The sequence below is a fragment of the Microplitis mediator genome, chromosome 8 (genome assembly GCF_029852145.1).
Source record: "Microplitis mediator isolate UGA2020A chromosome 8, iyMicMedi2.1, whole genome shotgun sequence".
NCBI lineage: Eukaryota > Metazoa > Arthropoda > Insecta > Hymenoptera > Braconidae > Microplitis > Microplitis mediator.
In genome coordinates this window covers 6,819,527-6,837,875 of record NC_079976.1, presented here as the reverse complement: position 1 = coordinate 6,837,875, position 18,349 = coordinate 6,819,527, and the positions used below count along the sequence as shown (strand labels likewise).

Below are 18,349 nucleotides of genomic sequence, written 5' to 3'. Positions count from 1 at the left end.
ACTTCGGACACTACTTTGTGTATACACGTAGACGCCCGAAGATCCCAAAAAAATGAAACGAGTCTGTTCAGCGCTGGCGCCGTATATGTGCAATTATATATTACACACCAATATTCTAATAGTATTAGTTTATTAATTATACAATTAACTAATTCATATACATAAATTGTTTTGAATTGAAGTGTTCGGTAAAAATGTGAGTTATTGTAGTTATTAGTCATTATATCTGGTGTTATTTCCTGATTTAAGTTAAGTTAAAGGGTGTCGTTTCAATCGCGAAAAAAGTAAGTTAATTTTTATTTATGCTGTTTTTAATCATATATCAGATAATCAAGTTTGTTTTCATTTCTAATCCTAAGTTCATATAAAATTGTTTCCTTTTTAGTGTGGTATCATGCAGTTCATAGTGTCAATGAAGCCAGGATAAATAACATAACCTTTAATTTATTTTCATAAACAAAAAAAATTTCTTATTGTAATAAAGAATCAAAATTTATTTTGATAATTAATTGTATATATTCTGAGAATTGAATTTTTAATAAAAACAATTAATTTGAAATTGAACTTATTTATTATATTTTAAAATAAAAGTATTTTTTATTTACATTGATGTATAATTTAGTTTTAAAATGAGTTTTTTATTTTTTAAATCTAAAATTAATCGTTCTAAGATGAAGTCTACATTTATTTTGAACTAAATGTTATCAAATCTTTAAATAAATTAATTTTTACTTGGAGTAAGTTAAATGTGCCTCCGTTTAAAAACTCGATGTATCGAAATGAATCGATATCGACTACATTCGAGAGAACGATGTTTTTAGAATGAGTTGGTATCTTCTAAAACCAAGAGCTAAATTTTCTTGAGCCAACCAAGTTGTTTTCTTGTTCGGAGAAACTAAAAACATTTAAAGCAAAAATTTATATTTTTAAATCAAAATTGAATTTCTTTATTGAAGAGCTTTATATACTCTAATTAAAAAAAAAAAAATTTTTTACCAAGAGAAAATTTTTTCAAACAAGAAAAGAGGATATTTTAATTTAAGAATTTATTTTTGGAAACGATTTTCTTCTTGACCCAAGAATTCCTTTTTTTGTGTGTAAAGTTTTCTTATTTTTTCAAAAAATTTAGATTTTCAATGCTATTTTTATGCCTTATGATATTAATTAACAAATTTCAAAGCCGTGTAATAATAATTAATAGTTTAAGTTAATACTGAACCTTTTTATTACTTAAAATCAAACACGTGGTGATTTTTTTAACAATAAAGTTGTACTGTAGGATGTTACGCTAAAATGGCGGCGGCATTTTACTAAGGATGATAACAATTTTTTCGTTTCATCACGTGTCACATCATTATTCTGTAAAATTCATTCATTCTCACAAAATCTCTAGATTCTGTTCTGAAAATGTTCTGAAAATCTATTAGATTTTATGAGACTTTTTAAGTAGGGATGTATGATTTCCTTTTCTCGGGCAGTTCAGAAAATAAAAAAATCTGCTTAGAATTAAAACATGTAAATAGAAAATATTAATTTTTTTCAAACTGAAAAAAAATTATAGTTTGAGGTTTATAAAAATACAATAAACATGACTGACAATAAAATTACACAAAAATACTTGGTAAGTAATTGAGGTTTTTATCTTTTACAGTGAGTCCGAAGATAACACATTTTACGGCAAAAACAGGAATTCAAATCAGTCTCACTTTACATACAGCAACATGACATCTGGAAAATGGTTTTTTACAAAAGACCAATTGGTTAATTCTCCAAGTAGAAAATTTGGCATCGACCAAAATAGAGAATTGAGTTATAGACAGCAATCAGCAAGTTTGAATCACGACATTGGTCAAATATTGAGAGTGTCCCAGTTGTGCATAAATACTGCCGTTGTCTACATGCATAGATTTTACATGTTTCATCCAGTGACACGTTTTCAACGGTATGGAGTAGCATGCTCGGCATTTCTTTTGGCAACAAAAGTTGAAGACCAGCCTAGAACAATAAAGGACATAATTAATGCTTGTAAAGTATGCTTCAAACAAAAAAACGTTCCTTTTGAATTCCTCGAAAAATGTGAAGTAAACCCTGAAAGTATACGTCTCAATGAAGGAGTCATAATGGGAACATTCGGATTTGATTTTACCATTGAACATCCTCATATTCACATCAGCAAATTTTTCGACTTAATGAAACCGAATCGAGACATATCGCGCAGCTCTCATTTCTTGGCTACTGAGATTATTCATCTTACGACAATGTGTCTTGAGTACAGATCATCAGTTATTGCGTGCCTCTGCATTTACATTGCATGTAAGTGGACAGACTGGGAAATACCAATCAGTATAGATGGGAAATATTGGTTCTGGTACATTGATCCTAGTGTTACAATCGAGTTGTTGAACGAGTTGACAAATATTTTTCTTGATATTTTTCATAAATCGCCGTCACGTTTCAAAAGAATGGTGATGAGTATGAAAAGAAGACAAGAAAGTATTAATGTGGTAGCTTCTGAAACAGAGTCTGATATTGGGACCAATAAGACTTTGATTGTTGATGGTCTACTTAAGCCAATTAATGGAAGCAAACCACTGAATTCGAGTGATGGCTTAACAAATGCATCTGGTACTTTATCAATGAGTTCGGAGCAGCATCGTCACCGGAAACAATCACCAGGATTACCAGTTATGTCATCTAATGGGACTATGGATCGAATAGAATTAAAAAATGGTGAAGGAATCAAAATATTGCCAAATAATTATAATTTACAGCATTTAGATCTTAAGCAAATACAAAAACCAATAGAATCTACTGCTACCATAGATTTGTCACTGTCGTTGGTAGTTTATAGTTCGGAAATATGTGATAACAATAATAATGATCGTAAGCGTATGAGAGATTTTGAATACTCGAGCAATCAAGTTAGTAAAAAAACTGCGATATAGGATTTAATGTTAGTTAATTATTAGTATTACTGTGATACGATTTATAAAAGACAAAATCATATATAATTTAATTTTTGGTATATTGCCAATAGGAATAGTAATTTTTATATAAATTTTAAAAAATAATGTATTTTGTAAATATTTTGAAATAGCGAAAAACATGAAAGGATAATTATTCTTGGTATGTCGAGTGTGTACATAATCAAGATTGTAAATATATGTAATTAAATTACTATTATATATTTTTATAAATAATTGACTAAAGATATATATAGTAAGTTGATTTTTTATAGTATTTATGATAAATGAAAACAATCATGACGATTTGAGTTTTCATGTTTTAAAATTTTATTTATTTTGGCATTATGTCTCTTGAAATTTTTTTCAAATAGAAATTTTGTAAGCAATATCTTTTTCTTATTATTTATTCCCTTTGAAATTACTTGTGCATGGAAATATTGATATGTAAAAAAAAATGTAGTTCGATCTCCAAAAAAAATTTAGTGATCTATGAAATTCTTATCTTACTTTCACGAATATATTAATTTTTTTCACCCTTTAACGAAAAAAAGTAAACATATACACTAATGCAAAAAATTAAAGGAGCAGAAAAATTTTATAAATTTTTTAGTGATTTTTGGAAGGCTGTAACTTGGTGAAAAATGATCGTATCGAGATTTTTAAAAAAGCATTTTATAGCTTTAAATCTCTAGTTTTGGTGCATTTTTTCAAAATTTTTTAAAAGCTCCGGTTATCGCGCAAACATGAAAAATACCGCGAGACAAAAAATTTCTAAATTTTTTTTTTTTCGAAGAGCCCACGGACCGCGAAAAAATTCTTTCAACTAAACGAATGCATAGTTCGTTCAGCAAATTTATTCAGCTTCGATTTTTTTTTTTAACCTTGTAGGACGATTTGTCGCAGAGATATCAGCTTTCAAACAGAAAATGATCCTTTTGGCTTTGATCATCGATATTTCAGGTACCAATGATCACACGGAAAGTTGAAGGGCGGCGGTGAAAACTTGAATAAATTCCCTACAAGACCCTGTCATCATTTTTTGAAAAAAAAAATTTTTTTTATTTTTAACATCCATTAGAAGTAAGTACAAAAAATGACTTTTTTTGGTTTTTTAGTAAATCAACCGCTACTCTGCAAATATCGATAAAAAAAATAATGTTGCCAGGGACTTTTTTAGCTTAATGTACCCCCAAGACTCCTGTGAATTTTTAAATTGATCTATCGAACCATTTTTTGGGAATCATCGATCAAAGTTTAGCTAAACAATTAAAGGAGCAAGTTTTGTTCCCATAATTGTGTAATCATAATCAAAATGAAAAAATTATTTTTTTTCGACTTTTCTCAAATTTTTGCGTTGGTGACTCAGCAAATACAAGGAAATGACAAAAAAAATAAAAAATTTCCAAAAAATGTAAAAAAAAAATCGAAGAAAAAAAAAAATTGAAACTTGTTTTTTGTGTTCTAAATTTTTTTTTTTACATTTTTTGGAAATTTTTTATTTCTTTTGTCATTTCCTTGCATTTGCTGAGTCACTCTGTTTTTTGCAAGGTCTACTTTCTGCATGGATGCACCTATATAGTTGTTTCTTTTCTGCATGATTGAATAAAATTTTTTCGTTAATTTTGAGTTAAATTTCATAAGTTCATAATGTATTTTTAAATAAATTAATAAAATATTCGACTACCGAGTCATAGATATAATAACTAATAATTTAACATATTTTCATTGAATATAATTTTACGATCGATTGTATAGCAACCGAATAAAGTTGAATGTAATGTCATTTCTTTTTGTGCGTGACTGTGACCTAGAAGCTTTCATAATTACGCTACACAATATTGATTTGCATAAAAAAATAAATTCACTTATTTTGCACAACGAGAACGGAACAGTAAAATGTAAAAATTTTTCTCACTTACCTTTAAGGAAATATATATTATATTGTTAATGATACACGATTCAGAATAATATTGATTTATTGAATCAAACTCCCTCAAAATTTGATGTTAAAATAATTATATAAATAAAATGTATACAATTTAAGTTATCAGAATTTATAAACAGCATTTAAATCAATATACTTAATTGAAACACGGAAAAATTGCTCATATCTGAGTATTTATTACAGTTTCGTATAGTAGTAAAGCGCTGCGACTCTGAAACTGTAGAAAATACATATTTATCCCAGGCATAATAAATATTACAGTTTTAAACTTAAAAATTACATTTCAAACTAGAAAATTTGCTGCTTAGAATTGTATTAATTTTATTACAATGAAAAATTTCTAAAATTACAGTTTATGCCTTAATGTTTGAAGATTTTTGCCCCGAAGTTTTTTCCTACTATAGAAACTTTAATTTTTCAACTTTTTTTTTTCCATGAAAGAGAGCATTTCTTAGTGAATTACAGATTTTAAGAATGCTTTTACACACGTTTTTGGATAATGTGTCTCTTAATAATTAAAAATTATCACACCAGATTATTTTAATCGTTTTGCAATTAATTGATAAATAAATTTTGTTACAATAAATTCAATGTGACTATAGAATTTAAAAGAGGAATCAGATTTGATTCAATATAATTATTAAGTGATTGTTACATTGCATCGGTTAGTAAATATTTTCGTCAACCAAAATTTAAGTTTATATTTTATTGTCGTGGGCGCAGCCATCGAGCAATGATGTACTCAATCCCGAATATAACAATTGCAAGAAGCTGGATAAATGCAAAAAATATGTAAGCATATTCTAAATCTATCGCGTCTACTTTGTCGTAGTCTAAAATTTTTTTCAATCTTTCCTTAGCTTTCATTTTTTTAAGTGTATTCCGAATAGGACGATGTATATGTTTATCTATAAAACCTGATTCAATCGCTCTAAACGTTTGCTGATCAACCCGATCTTTGAGGGGCCAGTCTTTTCGAGTCCAATGGACGAAACTAGTTTTAAATACGAAATTTTTTGAAATTCGTAAATTTTTTTTTAGAACTCCAGTCACTACATACTGAATTTGATAAATACAGGCAACTGTATCATCCATACTAGCTCGTTCGAAACAGCGGTCTGGAAGTTCTTCGTCAACGGGATGTAAATATTTCATATCCTCAACAGTCGTCCAAATTTCAGTTCTAATCATCGTTTTATGTACTGAGGGGTGATAATAGATGTGATATCGATGATCATGCAAGTCTTGAAGTGTTTCTATCTCAAAAGATGACGGGCGAGTCAGTATCGCAGATAATTGTGCGTCAATAGCTGGACCGAACATAAATACGAACAACAACGCAGTAAAAAGATTAATTTTCATGAACAGCCGGTCAACAGGTGAATCCATACCCATTCTTAATAGCAATTTGAAGACATCCATAAAAGCCGGGAGAATCTGATACTCGTTGCTCAACATAATTACTATTATAAATAGTATGAGAATGAGAATTATTGCGATAATATCTCCAACATCAAATACACTAAGAATTTGATTAAACGGTGATAAAAAACTTCTTTTTTGTGTTACTATAGCAAATTCACCTTCGAGAACTCCCGGTACTATGTCAAATAACTTACTATCAGCAGAATTGAGAGAAAATAGCGTCGCACTAATATCATGAACACGATTAGCCAATAAACGTTTATCTGCTTGACCTCCATAAATGTTAATCGGAGTTATGTTTAAGCTAGGAAAAACGTACTTCTGTAGAAATTGGTCAACTGGCGATAATGTAGTTACTTTGACTTTATAACCGTGTAAAAACTGCGTCTTATCGAAGTTAAGAACATCACATAACATTTTATCTGAAACAAAAATAAAAATATATATTTTATTGCTACAATGATATTTTTTATTTTCATTCATTATTATTTACCATTTATGAAAGGTTGTTCGTAGAAGGCAGATCTTAAACCCCAATTAAGTTTCTTGACTTCGACCCATGGATATGGCGCTCGATGGGTGAATGGATTTAAAGTTTGCAGCATTGTTCTGTTGTCGTTTCCTTGACATATCACAAATGATGATAAACATTGGAATAGCCATAATGTGTAAGTCATTTGTAACGCATTTTTGCATGATTGGTCAGTGTTACCGATGACATAAAACACTGATGCAGTATTCCATAATGGTGAGTCCCTTATTTTTATCATAAGATTGATCAATTGCCTTTGAGTATCTACCGATAGAACGTATGTCGGATAAGCTGGATAATAAAGTTGGATATCTTTTGCGAAAAAGTCGTCGTCAAGAATAATAATCGGTGCTGTCAAGGTGTTGGATGGATTCTGATAAACAGTGTCAATGAGGTTCGGAGTCATTGCGATCGGATTTGACACATTTGAATAACATAATTCAAGTAGTTGACTCTGTTAAAAAATACAGACAAAACAACTAGTTAATAATCATAATGTAAAAATTTTTATCAGCGTTTAATTTAACGCCTTAAAATATTTCAATTTTATCTAAAAAATTTTCAATGAAAAAGACTCTGCGAGCACGGCAGCTAAACAGTACCAGTATTTAAGATCGATTTAATTGCTCTAAAGAATGTTACAGTTACCACAATACTAATCTTAATGAAAATAAAAAAATGATTTAGTTCGTTGCGAAATCACTGATAGTAAACTCCTATATGGAATATTATAATATAAATAATAAATCAGACGTCAATAATTGTAAAAATTTTTTTTACCATATGTGTGTGTATTACTGAAGAGCTCGTTGAATCCGAATGCGTGGAGAAATCATTTTTATCACACGTCACACTAACAAAAATTAAACACATAATAATACTGTAAGCCCACATATTTTTTGTTAAATTAAAAAAAAGCTATTTGCTACCAAAGCTAATTCGAAAAAAAATTTAACTTAATATATTTTAATAAAACACGAATCAAATTTATTGTTATTAATTCTATAATATTATCAGAATAATTTTTTTCCAAACATTTACACACAAGCGTCTATTTTATTTACCAGATAGTTTATGACAAATTTAAATGCTTTTACTTGTTTATAAAGGGAATGAAAAGTGGCTGATACAACTTTTTCGAATACCTCATTGGCTGTTTACAATCGAAGAAAGGGATCGTGTGCGCGAATAGTTATTTAGTTCTACTATTATGTAATATAAGGCAACATTTATGAATATTTGGATTGGTTATTCCTACCATAGAGTTATATGAATGACCAATCCGCAACCGCCACAAATCATAAATTTTATCCGTTGTTCCACGATGAGCATTAGAGTTAATATACTGACATTTCTTCCCGTATTGATTTAACTCGGAAGTGACTACCTCAGTCAATGTCGAGGTGGGAATTCCCAGGAAAAAAAAATCCATAAAATGCCTTTATATAAAAATAAAAAAAAAATAAAAAAAGTCAAATATGTTCGCACTATAAATTTATGTAAGAATATTAACGTATATGAAGCTAATATCAAAATAAAATTCATTGAAGAATAAAAATAAAATTTGATGACTGACTAATCAATATTAAATTAATAACTTCACATGAATTGTGTTCTCGTTCTGCTTAGAATTGCAAAAAATATTTTTGGCTCAATACAAAAATACAAAACAAAATCATTTCGACGTACGAAAGCCAAATTATGCATATGATTCAAATTGGCGTTGATGTGATTTGTTTGTGATCGGAATCTATGAGAACTTTTAAAGATTCACGACAATCATATCTCAATATTTTTGTTTTAATTTTAAATCGGATTTTGGTATCGACACTGGCCTTATCCTTCCTTATCTCCTTCAATCCTAATTCTCGTTCCCCATAATACAAAATAGTGAAACGTTCCACGTAAATATTACTGTTTGCGTGTGTGTGTGTGTGTGTATAATTACTTACTTTCCTGATTAACAACATTATTTAGTTGATGTAATTGACCGAGCTGGCTAATTACTGGTTTAAAGTCAAGGTACAACATGATTATAGTAGAATTGAAAAAAACTCAATCTGAAAAAAGAGGCAGGATATTAAATAAAACATTTAATAAAAAAAATAAAATATAAACAAATCAAAGAAATGATTAAAAAATTGGATAAAATTTCATAATTAAAAAAAAAAACAAATTACTATTATAAAGTGAGTATAAAATAAGAAAAAAAAGTATTAGAGCAAAATGATTAGAAAAAAAAAAAATGTCTGATTAAAATATGTACTTTTCGATTTTCCAATATTTGTTTTAAAAGTACAACGAAGCGGGTTCAGATGTGTTACATGTTTTTGCAATTAGTTCTCTGCATTGATCCATTTTTTTATGAGCTCGTGTAACCAACAAGCTTCATCGATATGCATTAAATACCATCTTTGGTATTTATGGCAACAAAGAATATATTTAATTATTTAATTTTAATACTAATAAAATTTATTGCACTACTACTAATATATTTTGTTTACAAGTGGGCTATGATCCAATTTTCGAGTCGGATAGTGAAAGGATTAATCCTACCGCGAATTATTCTAATTAGTTGATTTGAACATGGAATCGAACTATTATACTCGATTAGACTGAAACATGACTCTCATATACGTATACCACGCGCCTATGTAGTTGTTTAATTTTTGGATAATTGAATAAAATTTTTCCGTTGAGTTAAACTTAATGAGTTTAAAACGTATTTTTAAATGAATTTATAAAAAATTCGACCACCGAGTCCTGTATATAATAAATAATTTAATATAATTACATTAAATATAATTTCCCGATCGATTGTAAAGCAAACGAATAAAGTTTAATGTGATGTCATTTCTTCTTGTGCGTGACTGTGACCTAGAAGCTTTCATCATTACGCTAAACAATATTGATTTGCATAAAAACGTTAATTTTGTTATTTTGCAAGAGAACAAAACAATAAAATATATAAAATTTTCTCCCTTACCTTTAAAAAATATATATAATAATGTTAACGACACAAAATTCAGAATAATATAGCGATTTATTAAATCAAACTCCCTCAAAATTTGATGTTGAAATGATTGTATAAATAAAATGTGTACAATTTAAGTTATTACAATTTATTAACAGCATTTAAATCAATATACTTAACAGAAAAGAGAGCATTTCTTAGTGAATCACAGATTTTAAGAACGCTTTTACACACATTTTTGGATAATACATCTCTTAATAATTAAAAATTATCACGCCAGATTATTTTAATCGTTTTGCAAATAATTGATAATTAAATTTTATTACAATAAACTCAATATACCTATAGAATCTAAAAGAGGAATCAGATTTGATTCAATATAATTATCAAGTGAATGTTACATTGCATCGGTTAGTAAATATTGTCGTCAACCAAAATTTAAGTTTATTGTTTATTGTCGTGGGCGCAGCCATCGAGCAATAATGTACTCAATCCCGAATATAACAATTGCAAGAAGCTGGATAAATGCAAAAAATATGTAAACATATTCTAAATCTATTGCGTCTACTTCGTCATAGTCTAAAATTTTTTTCAATCTTTCCTTAGCTTTTATTTTTTTTAACGTATTCCGAATAGGACGATTCATATGTTTATCTGAAAAACCTGATTCAATGGCTCTTAACGTTTGCTGATCAACCCGTTTTTTAAGGGGCCACTCTTTCCGAGTCCAGTGGACGAAACTAGTTTCAAATACAAAATTTTTTGAGAGTCGTAAATTTTCCTTTAGATTATGCAGTATATTCAGAGTATTATAAATACACGCAACAGTGTTATCCTTACTGGCTAGTTCTAGACAGGAGTATGGAACTCCTACGTCAGTAGGATGTAAATATTGCATATCCTCAACAGTGGTCCAGATTTCGGTTTCTATCATATCTTTATGTAATGAGGAGTCGTAATGGACATGATATCGATGATCATGCAAATCTTGAAGTGTTTCCGCGTCAAAAGATGACGGGTGAGTCAGTACTGCAAATAATTGTGCGTCAAAAGCTGGACCGAACATAAAAATGAACAACAATGCAGTAAAAAGATTGATTTTCATGAACAGCCGGTCAACAGGTGAATCCATACCCATTCTTAATAGCAATTTGAAAACATCCATAAAAGCCGGGAGAATCTGATACTCGTTGCTCAACATAATTACTATTATAAATAGTATGAGAATGAGAATTATTGCTATAATATCGCCAACATCGAATACACTAGTAACTTGATTCAATAATGATAAGAAACTTCTTTTTTGTGTTACTATAGCAAAATTACTTTCGATAAACCCCGGTACTATATCAACAAACCTATTATCAGTTGAATGGAGAGCAAATAACGTTTCACTGATATCTTGAAAACGATTAGCAAATAAATATGTCTCTGCTCCACCTCCATAATTTATTATCGGAGTCATGTTTAAACTCGGAAAAACGTACCTCTGTAGAAATTCGTCACCTAACCCTGCCTTAGTTACTTTCACGTTATAACCGTCTAAAAACTGCGTCTTATCGAAGTTAAGAATGTCACATAATCTTTTATCTAGAACAAAAAATAATTATATATATTTCATTGTTGAATTGATATTTTTTATTTTAATTCATTTTATTATTTACCATTTATGAAAGGTAGTCCGAATACGGCTATTCTTGGATCTGGAAGTTTAGCTCCATGTTTCATCCCCGGAAGTGGCTCTCGATGGGTGAATGGACTTAAAGTAAACAAAAATGATCTATCGTTCATTTCTTGACATATGACAAATGATGATAAACATTCAAATTGCCATAATGTGTAAGTCATTTGTAATGCATTTTTGCATGAGTGATCCGTGTTACCGATGATGTAAAACACTGACGCAGTATTCCATAATGGTGAGTCCCTTATTTTTATAATAAGATTGATCAATTGTTTTCGAGTATCTACCGATAGCACGTAGGTCGGATAAGCTGGATAATAAAGTTGGATATCTTTTGCGAGAAAGTTGTCGTCAAGAATAATAATTGGTGCTGTCAAGGTGTTGGATGGATTATGATAAACGGTGTCAATGAGGTTTGGAGTCATTACAATCGGATTTGACACATTTGAGTAACATAACTCGAGTAGTTGACTCTGTTAAAAAACCAAGAAAAAAAACAAACAATTTATAATCATAATTTGAATATTTTTATCAGCGTTAAATTAATCGAGCTAAAACATTTTAACTTTATCTAAAAATTTTTCAATGAAAAAAACTTTGTTAGCCATGTATAGCTACACATTATCAGAAGTTGTATCAGTATTTTTCAAAATCGATCTTATCGTTCTAAACATTGTTACAGTTAGTGAAATACTAATACTAATGAAAAATAAAAATAACTCAGTTCATCTCGAAATCACTGATAGTAAATTTCAATACGGAAAATTGTTATAAAAATAATAAATTCAACGTCATTAATTATAAAAAATTATTTTTACCATATGTGTGTGTATGACTTGTGGTCTCGTTTGTTCCAAAAGTTTGAGAATATCATATTCATCACACGTCACACTAACAAAAATTAAACTCCAAATAATAATACTTGTTAACATTATTTTCATTACATTTAAAGAAAGCTATTCGCTATCAAAGCTAATTAAAAAAAAATTTAATTTAACATATTTTAGTAAAATATGAATTAATGTTATTGATTCTATATAATTATTAGAATAATTTTTTTCCAAACATTTTGATACAACCGTCAATTTTATTTACCGGATAGTTTGAGACTGATACATTTGAACGCTTTTACGTTTTTATAAAGGCAATGAAAAGTGGCTGATACAACTTTTTCGAATACCTCATTGGCTGTTTACAATCGAAGAAAGGGATCGTGTGCGCGAATAGTTATTTAGTTCTACTGTTATATAATGTATGGTAACATTTATGAATATTTGGATTGGTTATTCCTACCATAAAGTTATATGAACAACCAATCCGCAACCGCCACAAATCATAAATTTCATCGTTTGTTACACGATGAGCAGTTGATTTAATACACTGACATTTCTTCTTTTATTGATTCAACTCGGAAGTGACTACCTCAGTCAATGTCGAGGTGGGAATTCCCAGGAAAAAGGAATCCATAAAATGCCTTTAGAAAAAAAAAAAAAAAAAAAAAGTCAAATATGTTCGCACTATAAATCTATATAAGAATACTTACACATATGATTTATAATACTAAAATAAAATTCTTCGTATAATGAATATAAAATTTGATGATTGACTAATCAATATTTAATTACTTATTTTAACATGAATTGTGTTATCGTCTTACTCAGAAATGTAACAAAAATTTTTGGCTCACTATAAAAAATATAAAAGAAAATCATTTCGACGTACGGAAGCCCAAATGATGCATATGATTTAAATCGGCGTTGATGCGATCGGAATCTATGAGAACCTTTGAAGATTCACAAGAATTGTATCGCAATATTTTAATTTCAATTTTAAATAATAGGATTTTGGTATCTGCACGTTGCTGTCTGCATTTTGGTATCTACAGCTGTAAAAAAAAACTGTGGCTAGACCACGCTATCTCGGGATTAATTTCAACGCCAAGAAAGGTGTTAAAATAATACCGGTAAAAGTGTTGCATTTTTTTCCAGTATTGTGAGGTGTTGAGAAAAATTAGTTATAGTTTTGAACTATCAGAAGGTGAATTGTATTACAAATATAAAATTCAATTTTTTATATTTTCGAAAATTGATAATTTACCAAATTTATGGAAAAATCAGTTCTCTTATGAAAAAAATCCGAGTTAGAATGAAAATAACTATCGTATTGTTCCTAAATATTTAATTTAATATGGGATCATAAATTTATGCAATCGATTCAGTTAAACAAAGTGACATTGCCTATTTGATAATAGGTTATAAAATTTTTTTCTATATCACCTGACATACATTTCGTAATTTTACCGACAAATTAGTATTATTATTTTTTTTCTGTTTTGTACATCTTTAAGCATTTTTACTTAAATCCTCATAATTAAAGTTAATATACTCAGTGTGTATACCGTTTCAACTTCGGCTGGATAACCTAAAAAAGGCAATATATTAAAAAAATATTAAAATTAAAAAAAAATAAAAAAAAAAAAAAAAAAAATATTAAAAAAAAAAAATTAAACTGCGAATAAGATAAAAAAATATTGAAGTAATATAGTTCAAAAGTTAAACAAAATTCCATAGTAAAAAAAAAGTAAATTAATATTAATAATAAAGTAGGAGTAAAATGAATAAAAAACAATAAGCTATTAAAATATGAACTTTTCGATTTTCCAATATTTGTTTTAAAAGTATAATGAAGTAGGTTTAGATGTGTTACATGTTTTTGCAATTAGTTCACTGCATTGATCCATTTTTTTATAAGTTCGTGTGACCTAAAAGTTTTATTAATATGCATAAAATAACATCATCTTTGATATTTACGGCAACAAAAAATGTATTTGATTATTAACTTGTAATAATTGAAAAATTTATTGCATTACTACAAACATACTTGATTTACAAGTGGGCTATGATTCAATTTTCAATATTCGAGCTGGGTGTTGAAAGGATTAATTCTACTGCGAATTATTCTAATTAGTTGATTTGAACATGGAATTGAACTATTATTCTCGATTAGACTGAAACATAACTCTCATATACGTATACCAGGTGTCTATGTAATTATTTAGTTTTTAGATAATTGAATAAAATTTTTCCGTTGAGTTAAACTTAATAAGTTTATAACGTATTTTTAAAGAATTTATAAAAAATTCGACCACTGAGTCATAAGTATACTACCCGCAAAAGGGGGCACTTAAAGAAATGCTAGGTTTTTGAGAACTCAAATACGCTAAATCTTTTTCTGTCTAATGATATTCAAAGTAAATAAACAAAAATTTTAGTTGCCATTAAAAAAAAAAAATGTTCACTTTTGCGGGCAAAACGGGATATCCTCTAAAAAAGATGAAAAAAAAATTTCTGGATATTAAATAAATTTGATTAAACTAAATTTTCTTGTAAGTAATTTACATAAAGAAAAATTAAGGGGGCAGAGGCAGCCGATCGGTTCCCGAGTGGCTCGGGCGATCACTCAAGTTAAGCAGCATCGAGCACACTGACCGAAAGGTTATCTTGGTTCAAAGAGAATTATCTTGAGTCAAGAGAATATTTAGGAAAATGGAATAAATCTTGGTTGAAGAAAATTTTCTCTTAATTTTGATTATTTTGATTCAAAAAGTTATTTTTTCGACCCAAATGGGTTAAAGTTTTAAATTAAAAATATATGATTTTAGTTCAAAAAGAAAAAATATTTAAAGAAAGTAAATTGTTTTTTGAATTAATATTTTGAATTTCTTCATTCATGTATATTGAATATTTTATTCTATGAAATTTAACTTCTCTACGTAAGGAGTCAGATTTCTTAAACCAACTAGTGGCTATTGCTTGAAACAAAAATAAAAAAATTTAAGTCAAGAAAATCAAGCTCTTGGTTTTTTTCCATAGCAGCATTCGGATAACAGGAGCACTCGGGTCTATGCAGCTTCTCTACTTCGGACACTACTTTGTGTATACACGTAGACGCCCGAAGATCCCAAAAAAATGAAACGAGTCTGTTCAGCGCTGGCGCCGTATATGTGCAATTATATATTACACACCAATATTCTAATAGTATTAGTTTATTAATTATACAATTAACTAATTCATATACATAAATTGTTTTGAATTGAAGTGTTCGGTAAAAATGTGAGTTATTGTAGTTATTAGTCATTATATCTGGTGTTTTTTCCTGATTCACGTTAAGTTAAATGGTGTCGTTTCAATCACAAAAAAGTAAGTTAATTATTATTTATGCTGTTTTTAATCATATCAGATAGTCACGTTTGTTATCATTTCTGATCCTAAATTTACATAAAATTGTTTCCTTTCTAGTGTGGTATATATCATGCAGTTGATGCTGTCAATGAAGCCAGGATAAATAACCTAACCTTTCATTTATTTTTGTAACAAAAAAAAAAAATTTCATTGTAATAAAGAATCAAAATATATTTTGATGATTAATTGTATATACTCTGAAAATATAATTTTTAATAAAAACCATTAATTTAAAATTGAACTTAATTATTGTATTTTAAATAAAAGTATTTTTTATTTTACGTTAATGTATAATTTAGTTTTAAAATGAGTTTTTTATATTTTTAATCTAAAATTAATTGTTTTCAGATAAAGTCTACATTTATTTTGAACTAAATGTTATCAAATCTTTAAATAAATTAATTTTTACTTGGAGTAAGTTAAATGTGCATCCGTTTAAAAACTCGATGTATCGAAATGAATCGATATCGACTACATTCGAGAGAACAATGTTTTTAGAATGAGTTGGTATCTTCTAAAACCAAGAGCTAAATTTTCTTGAGCCAACCAAGTTGTTTTCTTGTTCGGAGAAACTAAAAACATTTAAAGCAAAAATTTATATTTTTAAATCAAAATTGAATTTCTTTATTGAAGAGCTTTATATACTCTAATTAAAAAAAAAAAAAATTTTTACCAAGAGAAAATTTTTTCAAACAAGAAAAGAGGATATTTTAATTTAAGAATTTATTTTTGGAAACGATTTTCTTCTTGACCCAAGAATTCCTTTTTTTGTGTGCACGATCGCTACTTGGTTGGGTAACCGTTTAGCCACGCGTTGAGCTCGATCGGAGGTCTCTAACCGTTAGGCGCGGGAAGAGGATCTAGTGATCGGTAAAATGGGAATTTTATCGATCACTAGAGCCCCACTCAAACCGACCTGTACTGGCAATAGTTTTTTCTGTCGTTTCCCTTGCCCCTATACTCCCACAGCCAAGGTGGGGGGTAGGGTATCACCGTAATAGTACAGTACAGTATAAGCCCAAGTCGGGCCACAGCCGCACAATGAAAAGCAGGAAAAAGTAGAGCAGTTGAGATATAAAGGCAAAAAGTGGAAAAGATCGTAATTGCGGCTATACACTAGAAAACAATTAAAATTTAAAAAAATGAAGAAAAATTACATTTTACACAATTATTGGATGCAAAGGGAGAGAAAATTTATTTTATTGGTTTTTATCATAAAATTAAAGCCATTAACATTTTTCGACTGACACTCGATTTTTGAAAAAGTTTAGCAAAAAATATTGAAAATAATGTTCAATTACATTTACTAAAGTGATTTAGGAATGTTTAAAAATATTTACAAAATGAAATTTTTTTTCATAAAATTTTGAGGGTACCCCGTTTTGCTTACCCTACCCTGTTTTGCCCCCCCCCCCCTCACCTTAAATAATCTGATATAATTTCATTAAATATAATTTTTTGATTGATTGTATGGCAAATGAATTGAGTTTGATGTAATGTCATTTTTTTCTTGTGCGTGACTGTGACCTAGAAGTTTTCATAATTACGCTAAACAATATTGATTTGCATAAAAGCATAAATTCACTTATTTTGCACACCGAGAACGGACCAGTAAAATATGTTAATTATTTTCACTTACTTTTAAAGAAATATATATATATATATATATATATATATATATATATATATATATATATATATATATATATATATATACAGGGTGATTCAGAATTACCTTCACAGCGGGAAATTTTGAATAGAGGAGACGATTCTGAGCATTAAGTTCCTTAGCCATTTTTCAAAATTCTCAATAGTTTTTGAGTTAATTAAAATCTAAATTGACCAATCAAAGACATGCTTTGAGATTTAAAAAAAATTAAAAAGAATAATAAATAAGTTTGGCAACGCCGCAACAGTAAACTTCAAGTTGTACACTATTTATTTAATTTAAAAAGTTCGATTTGTCACAAAAGAGAAACAAAACACACAATTACAACATAGAATATATTCGTATATTTTGTTTTATCTTTTCTCTTTTTATAGAAAGAATTATTAATGGAAAATAATGCTTTTATTAAAAATAAAGCTTTTGGAAATTCGACAAAACAAAAATTACAGATTTTTAATTATATGATGAGCAACCCAGATTAAAAAAAGAAATTTGAAAACTAATTGAATTATGTTTTACCAGAATAAAAGCAATTTCAAATAGACAAATATATAGATACACATTATTTTAAAATCTTTTATTCCGCTTGCTCTGTCTCGCTCAAGACTTTGCTAAGCGCTCATTGTACGTCATACAAAACATATTTGTAAAGATCTCGCTGATTGTCTTGTTAAACATCATCCAAGTGATCTTTCTCGGCGATTAGCTATCTGACTATCTCGCTTATGGTCTTGCTGGTGATCTTTCTTAGAATTTTGCTGGTGATCTTGCTGACCATCTGGCTGATGGTTTGCTGGTGGTCTTGCTGAAGGTCTTGCTGGTAGTCTTACTGGGGGTCTTGCTGGTGGTCTTGCTGAAGGTCTTGCTGGTGGTCTCGCTGGTGGTCTTGCTGAGGGTCTTGGTGGTGGTCTTG

The 18,349-nt window shown here is 28.8% G+C and overlaps 3 protein-coding genes across 3 annotated transcripts; 1 reads left to right on the top strand and 2 right to left on the bottom strand.

The window, feature by feature from the left end:
• Nucleotides 1–1,721: 1,721 nt before the first annotated feature.
• Nucleotides 1,722–2,945, top strand: LOC130673326 (cyclin-T1-like). Its single transcript, XM_057478298.1, has one exon. The coding sequence runs from the start codon at nt 1,722–1,724 to the stop codon at nt 2,943–2,945; it is 1,224 nt and encodes a 407-aa protein (XP_057334281.1).
• A 1,904-nt stretch (nt 2,946–4,849) lies between these two features.
• Nucleotides 4,850–7,922, bottom strand: LOC130672942 (uncharacterized). The gene is made up of 3 exons (XM_057477758.1): nt 7,649–7,922; nt 6,830–7,322; nt 4,850–6,758 (listed from the first exon to the last, which is right to left on the bottom strand). The coding sequence occupies exons 1-3, from the start codon at nt 7,760–7,762 to the stop codon at nt 5,617–5,619; spliced, it is 1,749 nt and encodes a 582-aa protein (XP_057333741.1). The 5' UTR covers nt 7,763–7,922; the 3' UTR covers nt 4,850–5,616.
• Nucleotides 7,923–9,908: 1,986 nt separating this feature from the next.
• LOC130672953 (uncharacterized) lies at nt 9,909–12,603 on the bottom strand. Its single transcript, XM_057477772.1, has 3 exons — nt 12,345–12,603; nt 11,507–11,999; nt 9,909–11,432 (listed from the first exon to the last, which is right to left on the bottom strand). Exons 1-3 carry the CDS (start codon nt 12,465–12,467, stop codon nt 10,294–10,296), a joined length of 1,755 nt encoding a protein of 584 aa, XP_057333755.1. The 5' UTR covers nt 12,468–12,603; the 3' UTR covers nt 9,909–10,293.
• Between the last annotated feature and the right edge of the window lie 5,746 nt (nt 12,604–18,349).

What these genes read in the sequence shown, in the direction of transcription:
- LOC130673326 (XM_057478298.1), top strand. Translation starts at nt 1,722, where the DNA reads ATGACATCTGGAAAATGGTTTTTTACAAAAGACCAATTGGTTAATTCT.
- LOC130672942 (XM_057477758.1), bottom strand. Translation starts at nt 7,762, where the DNA reads ATGTGGGCTTACAGTATTATTATGTGTTTAATTTTTGTTAGTGTGACG. An exon ending in CAGTAATACACACACATATG is followed by an intron (nt 7,323 to 7,648) that starts GTAAAAAAAATT and finishes ATTTTTTAACAG; the next exon opens with AGTCAACTACTTGAATTATG. An exon ending in CGAACAACCTTTCATAAATG is followed by an intron (nt 6,759 to 6,829) that starts GTAAATAATAAT and finishes TTTTTGTTTCAG; the next exon opens with ATAAAATGTTATGTGATGTT.
- LOC130672953 (XM_057477772.1), bottom strand. Translation starts at nt 12,467, where the DNA reads ATGAAAATAATGTTAACAAGTATTATTATTTGGAGTTTAATTTTTGTT. An exon ending in AAGTCATACACACACATATG is followed by an intron (nt 12,000 to 12,344) that starts GTAAAAATAATT and finishes GTTTTTTAACAG; the next exon opens with AGTCAACTACTCGAGTTATG. An exon ending in CGGACTACCTTTCATAAATG is followed by an intron (nt 11,433 to 11,506) that starts GTAAATAATAAA and finishes TTTTTGTTCTAG; the next exon opens with ATAAAAGATTATGTGACATT.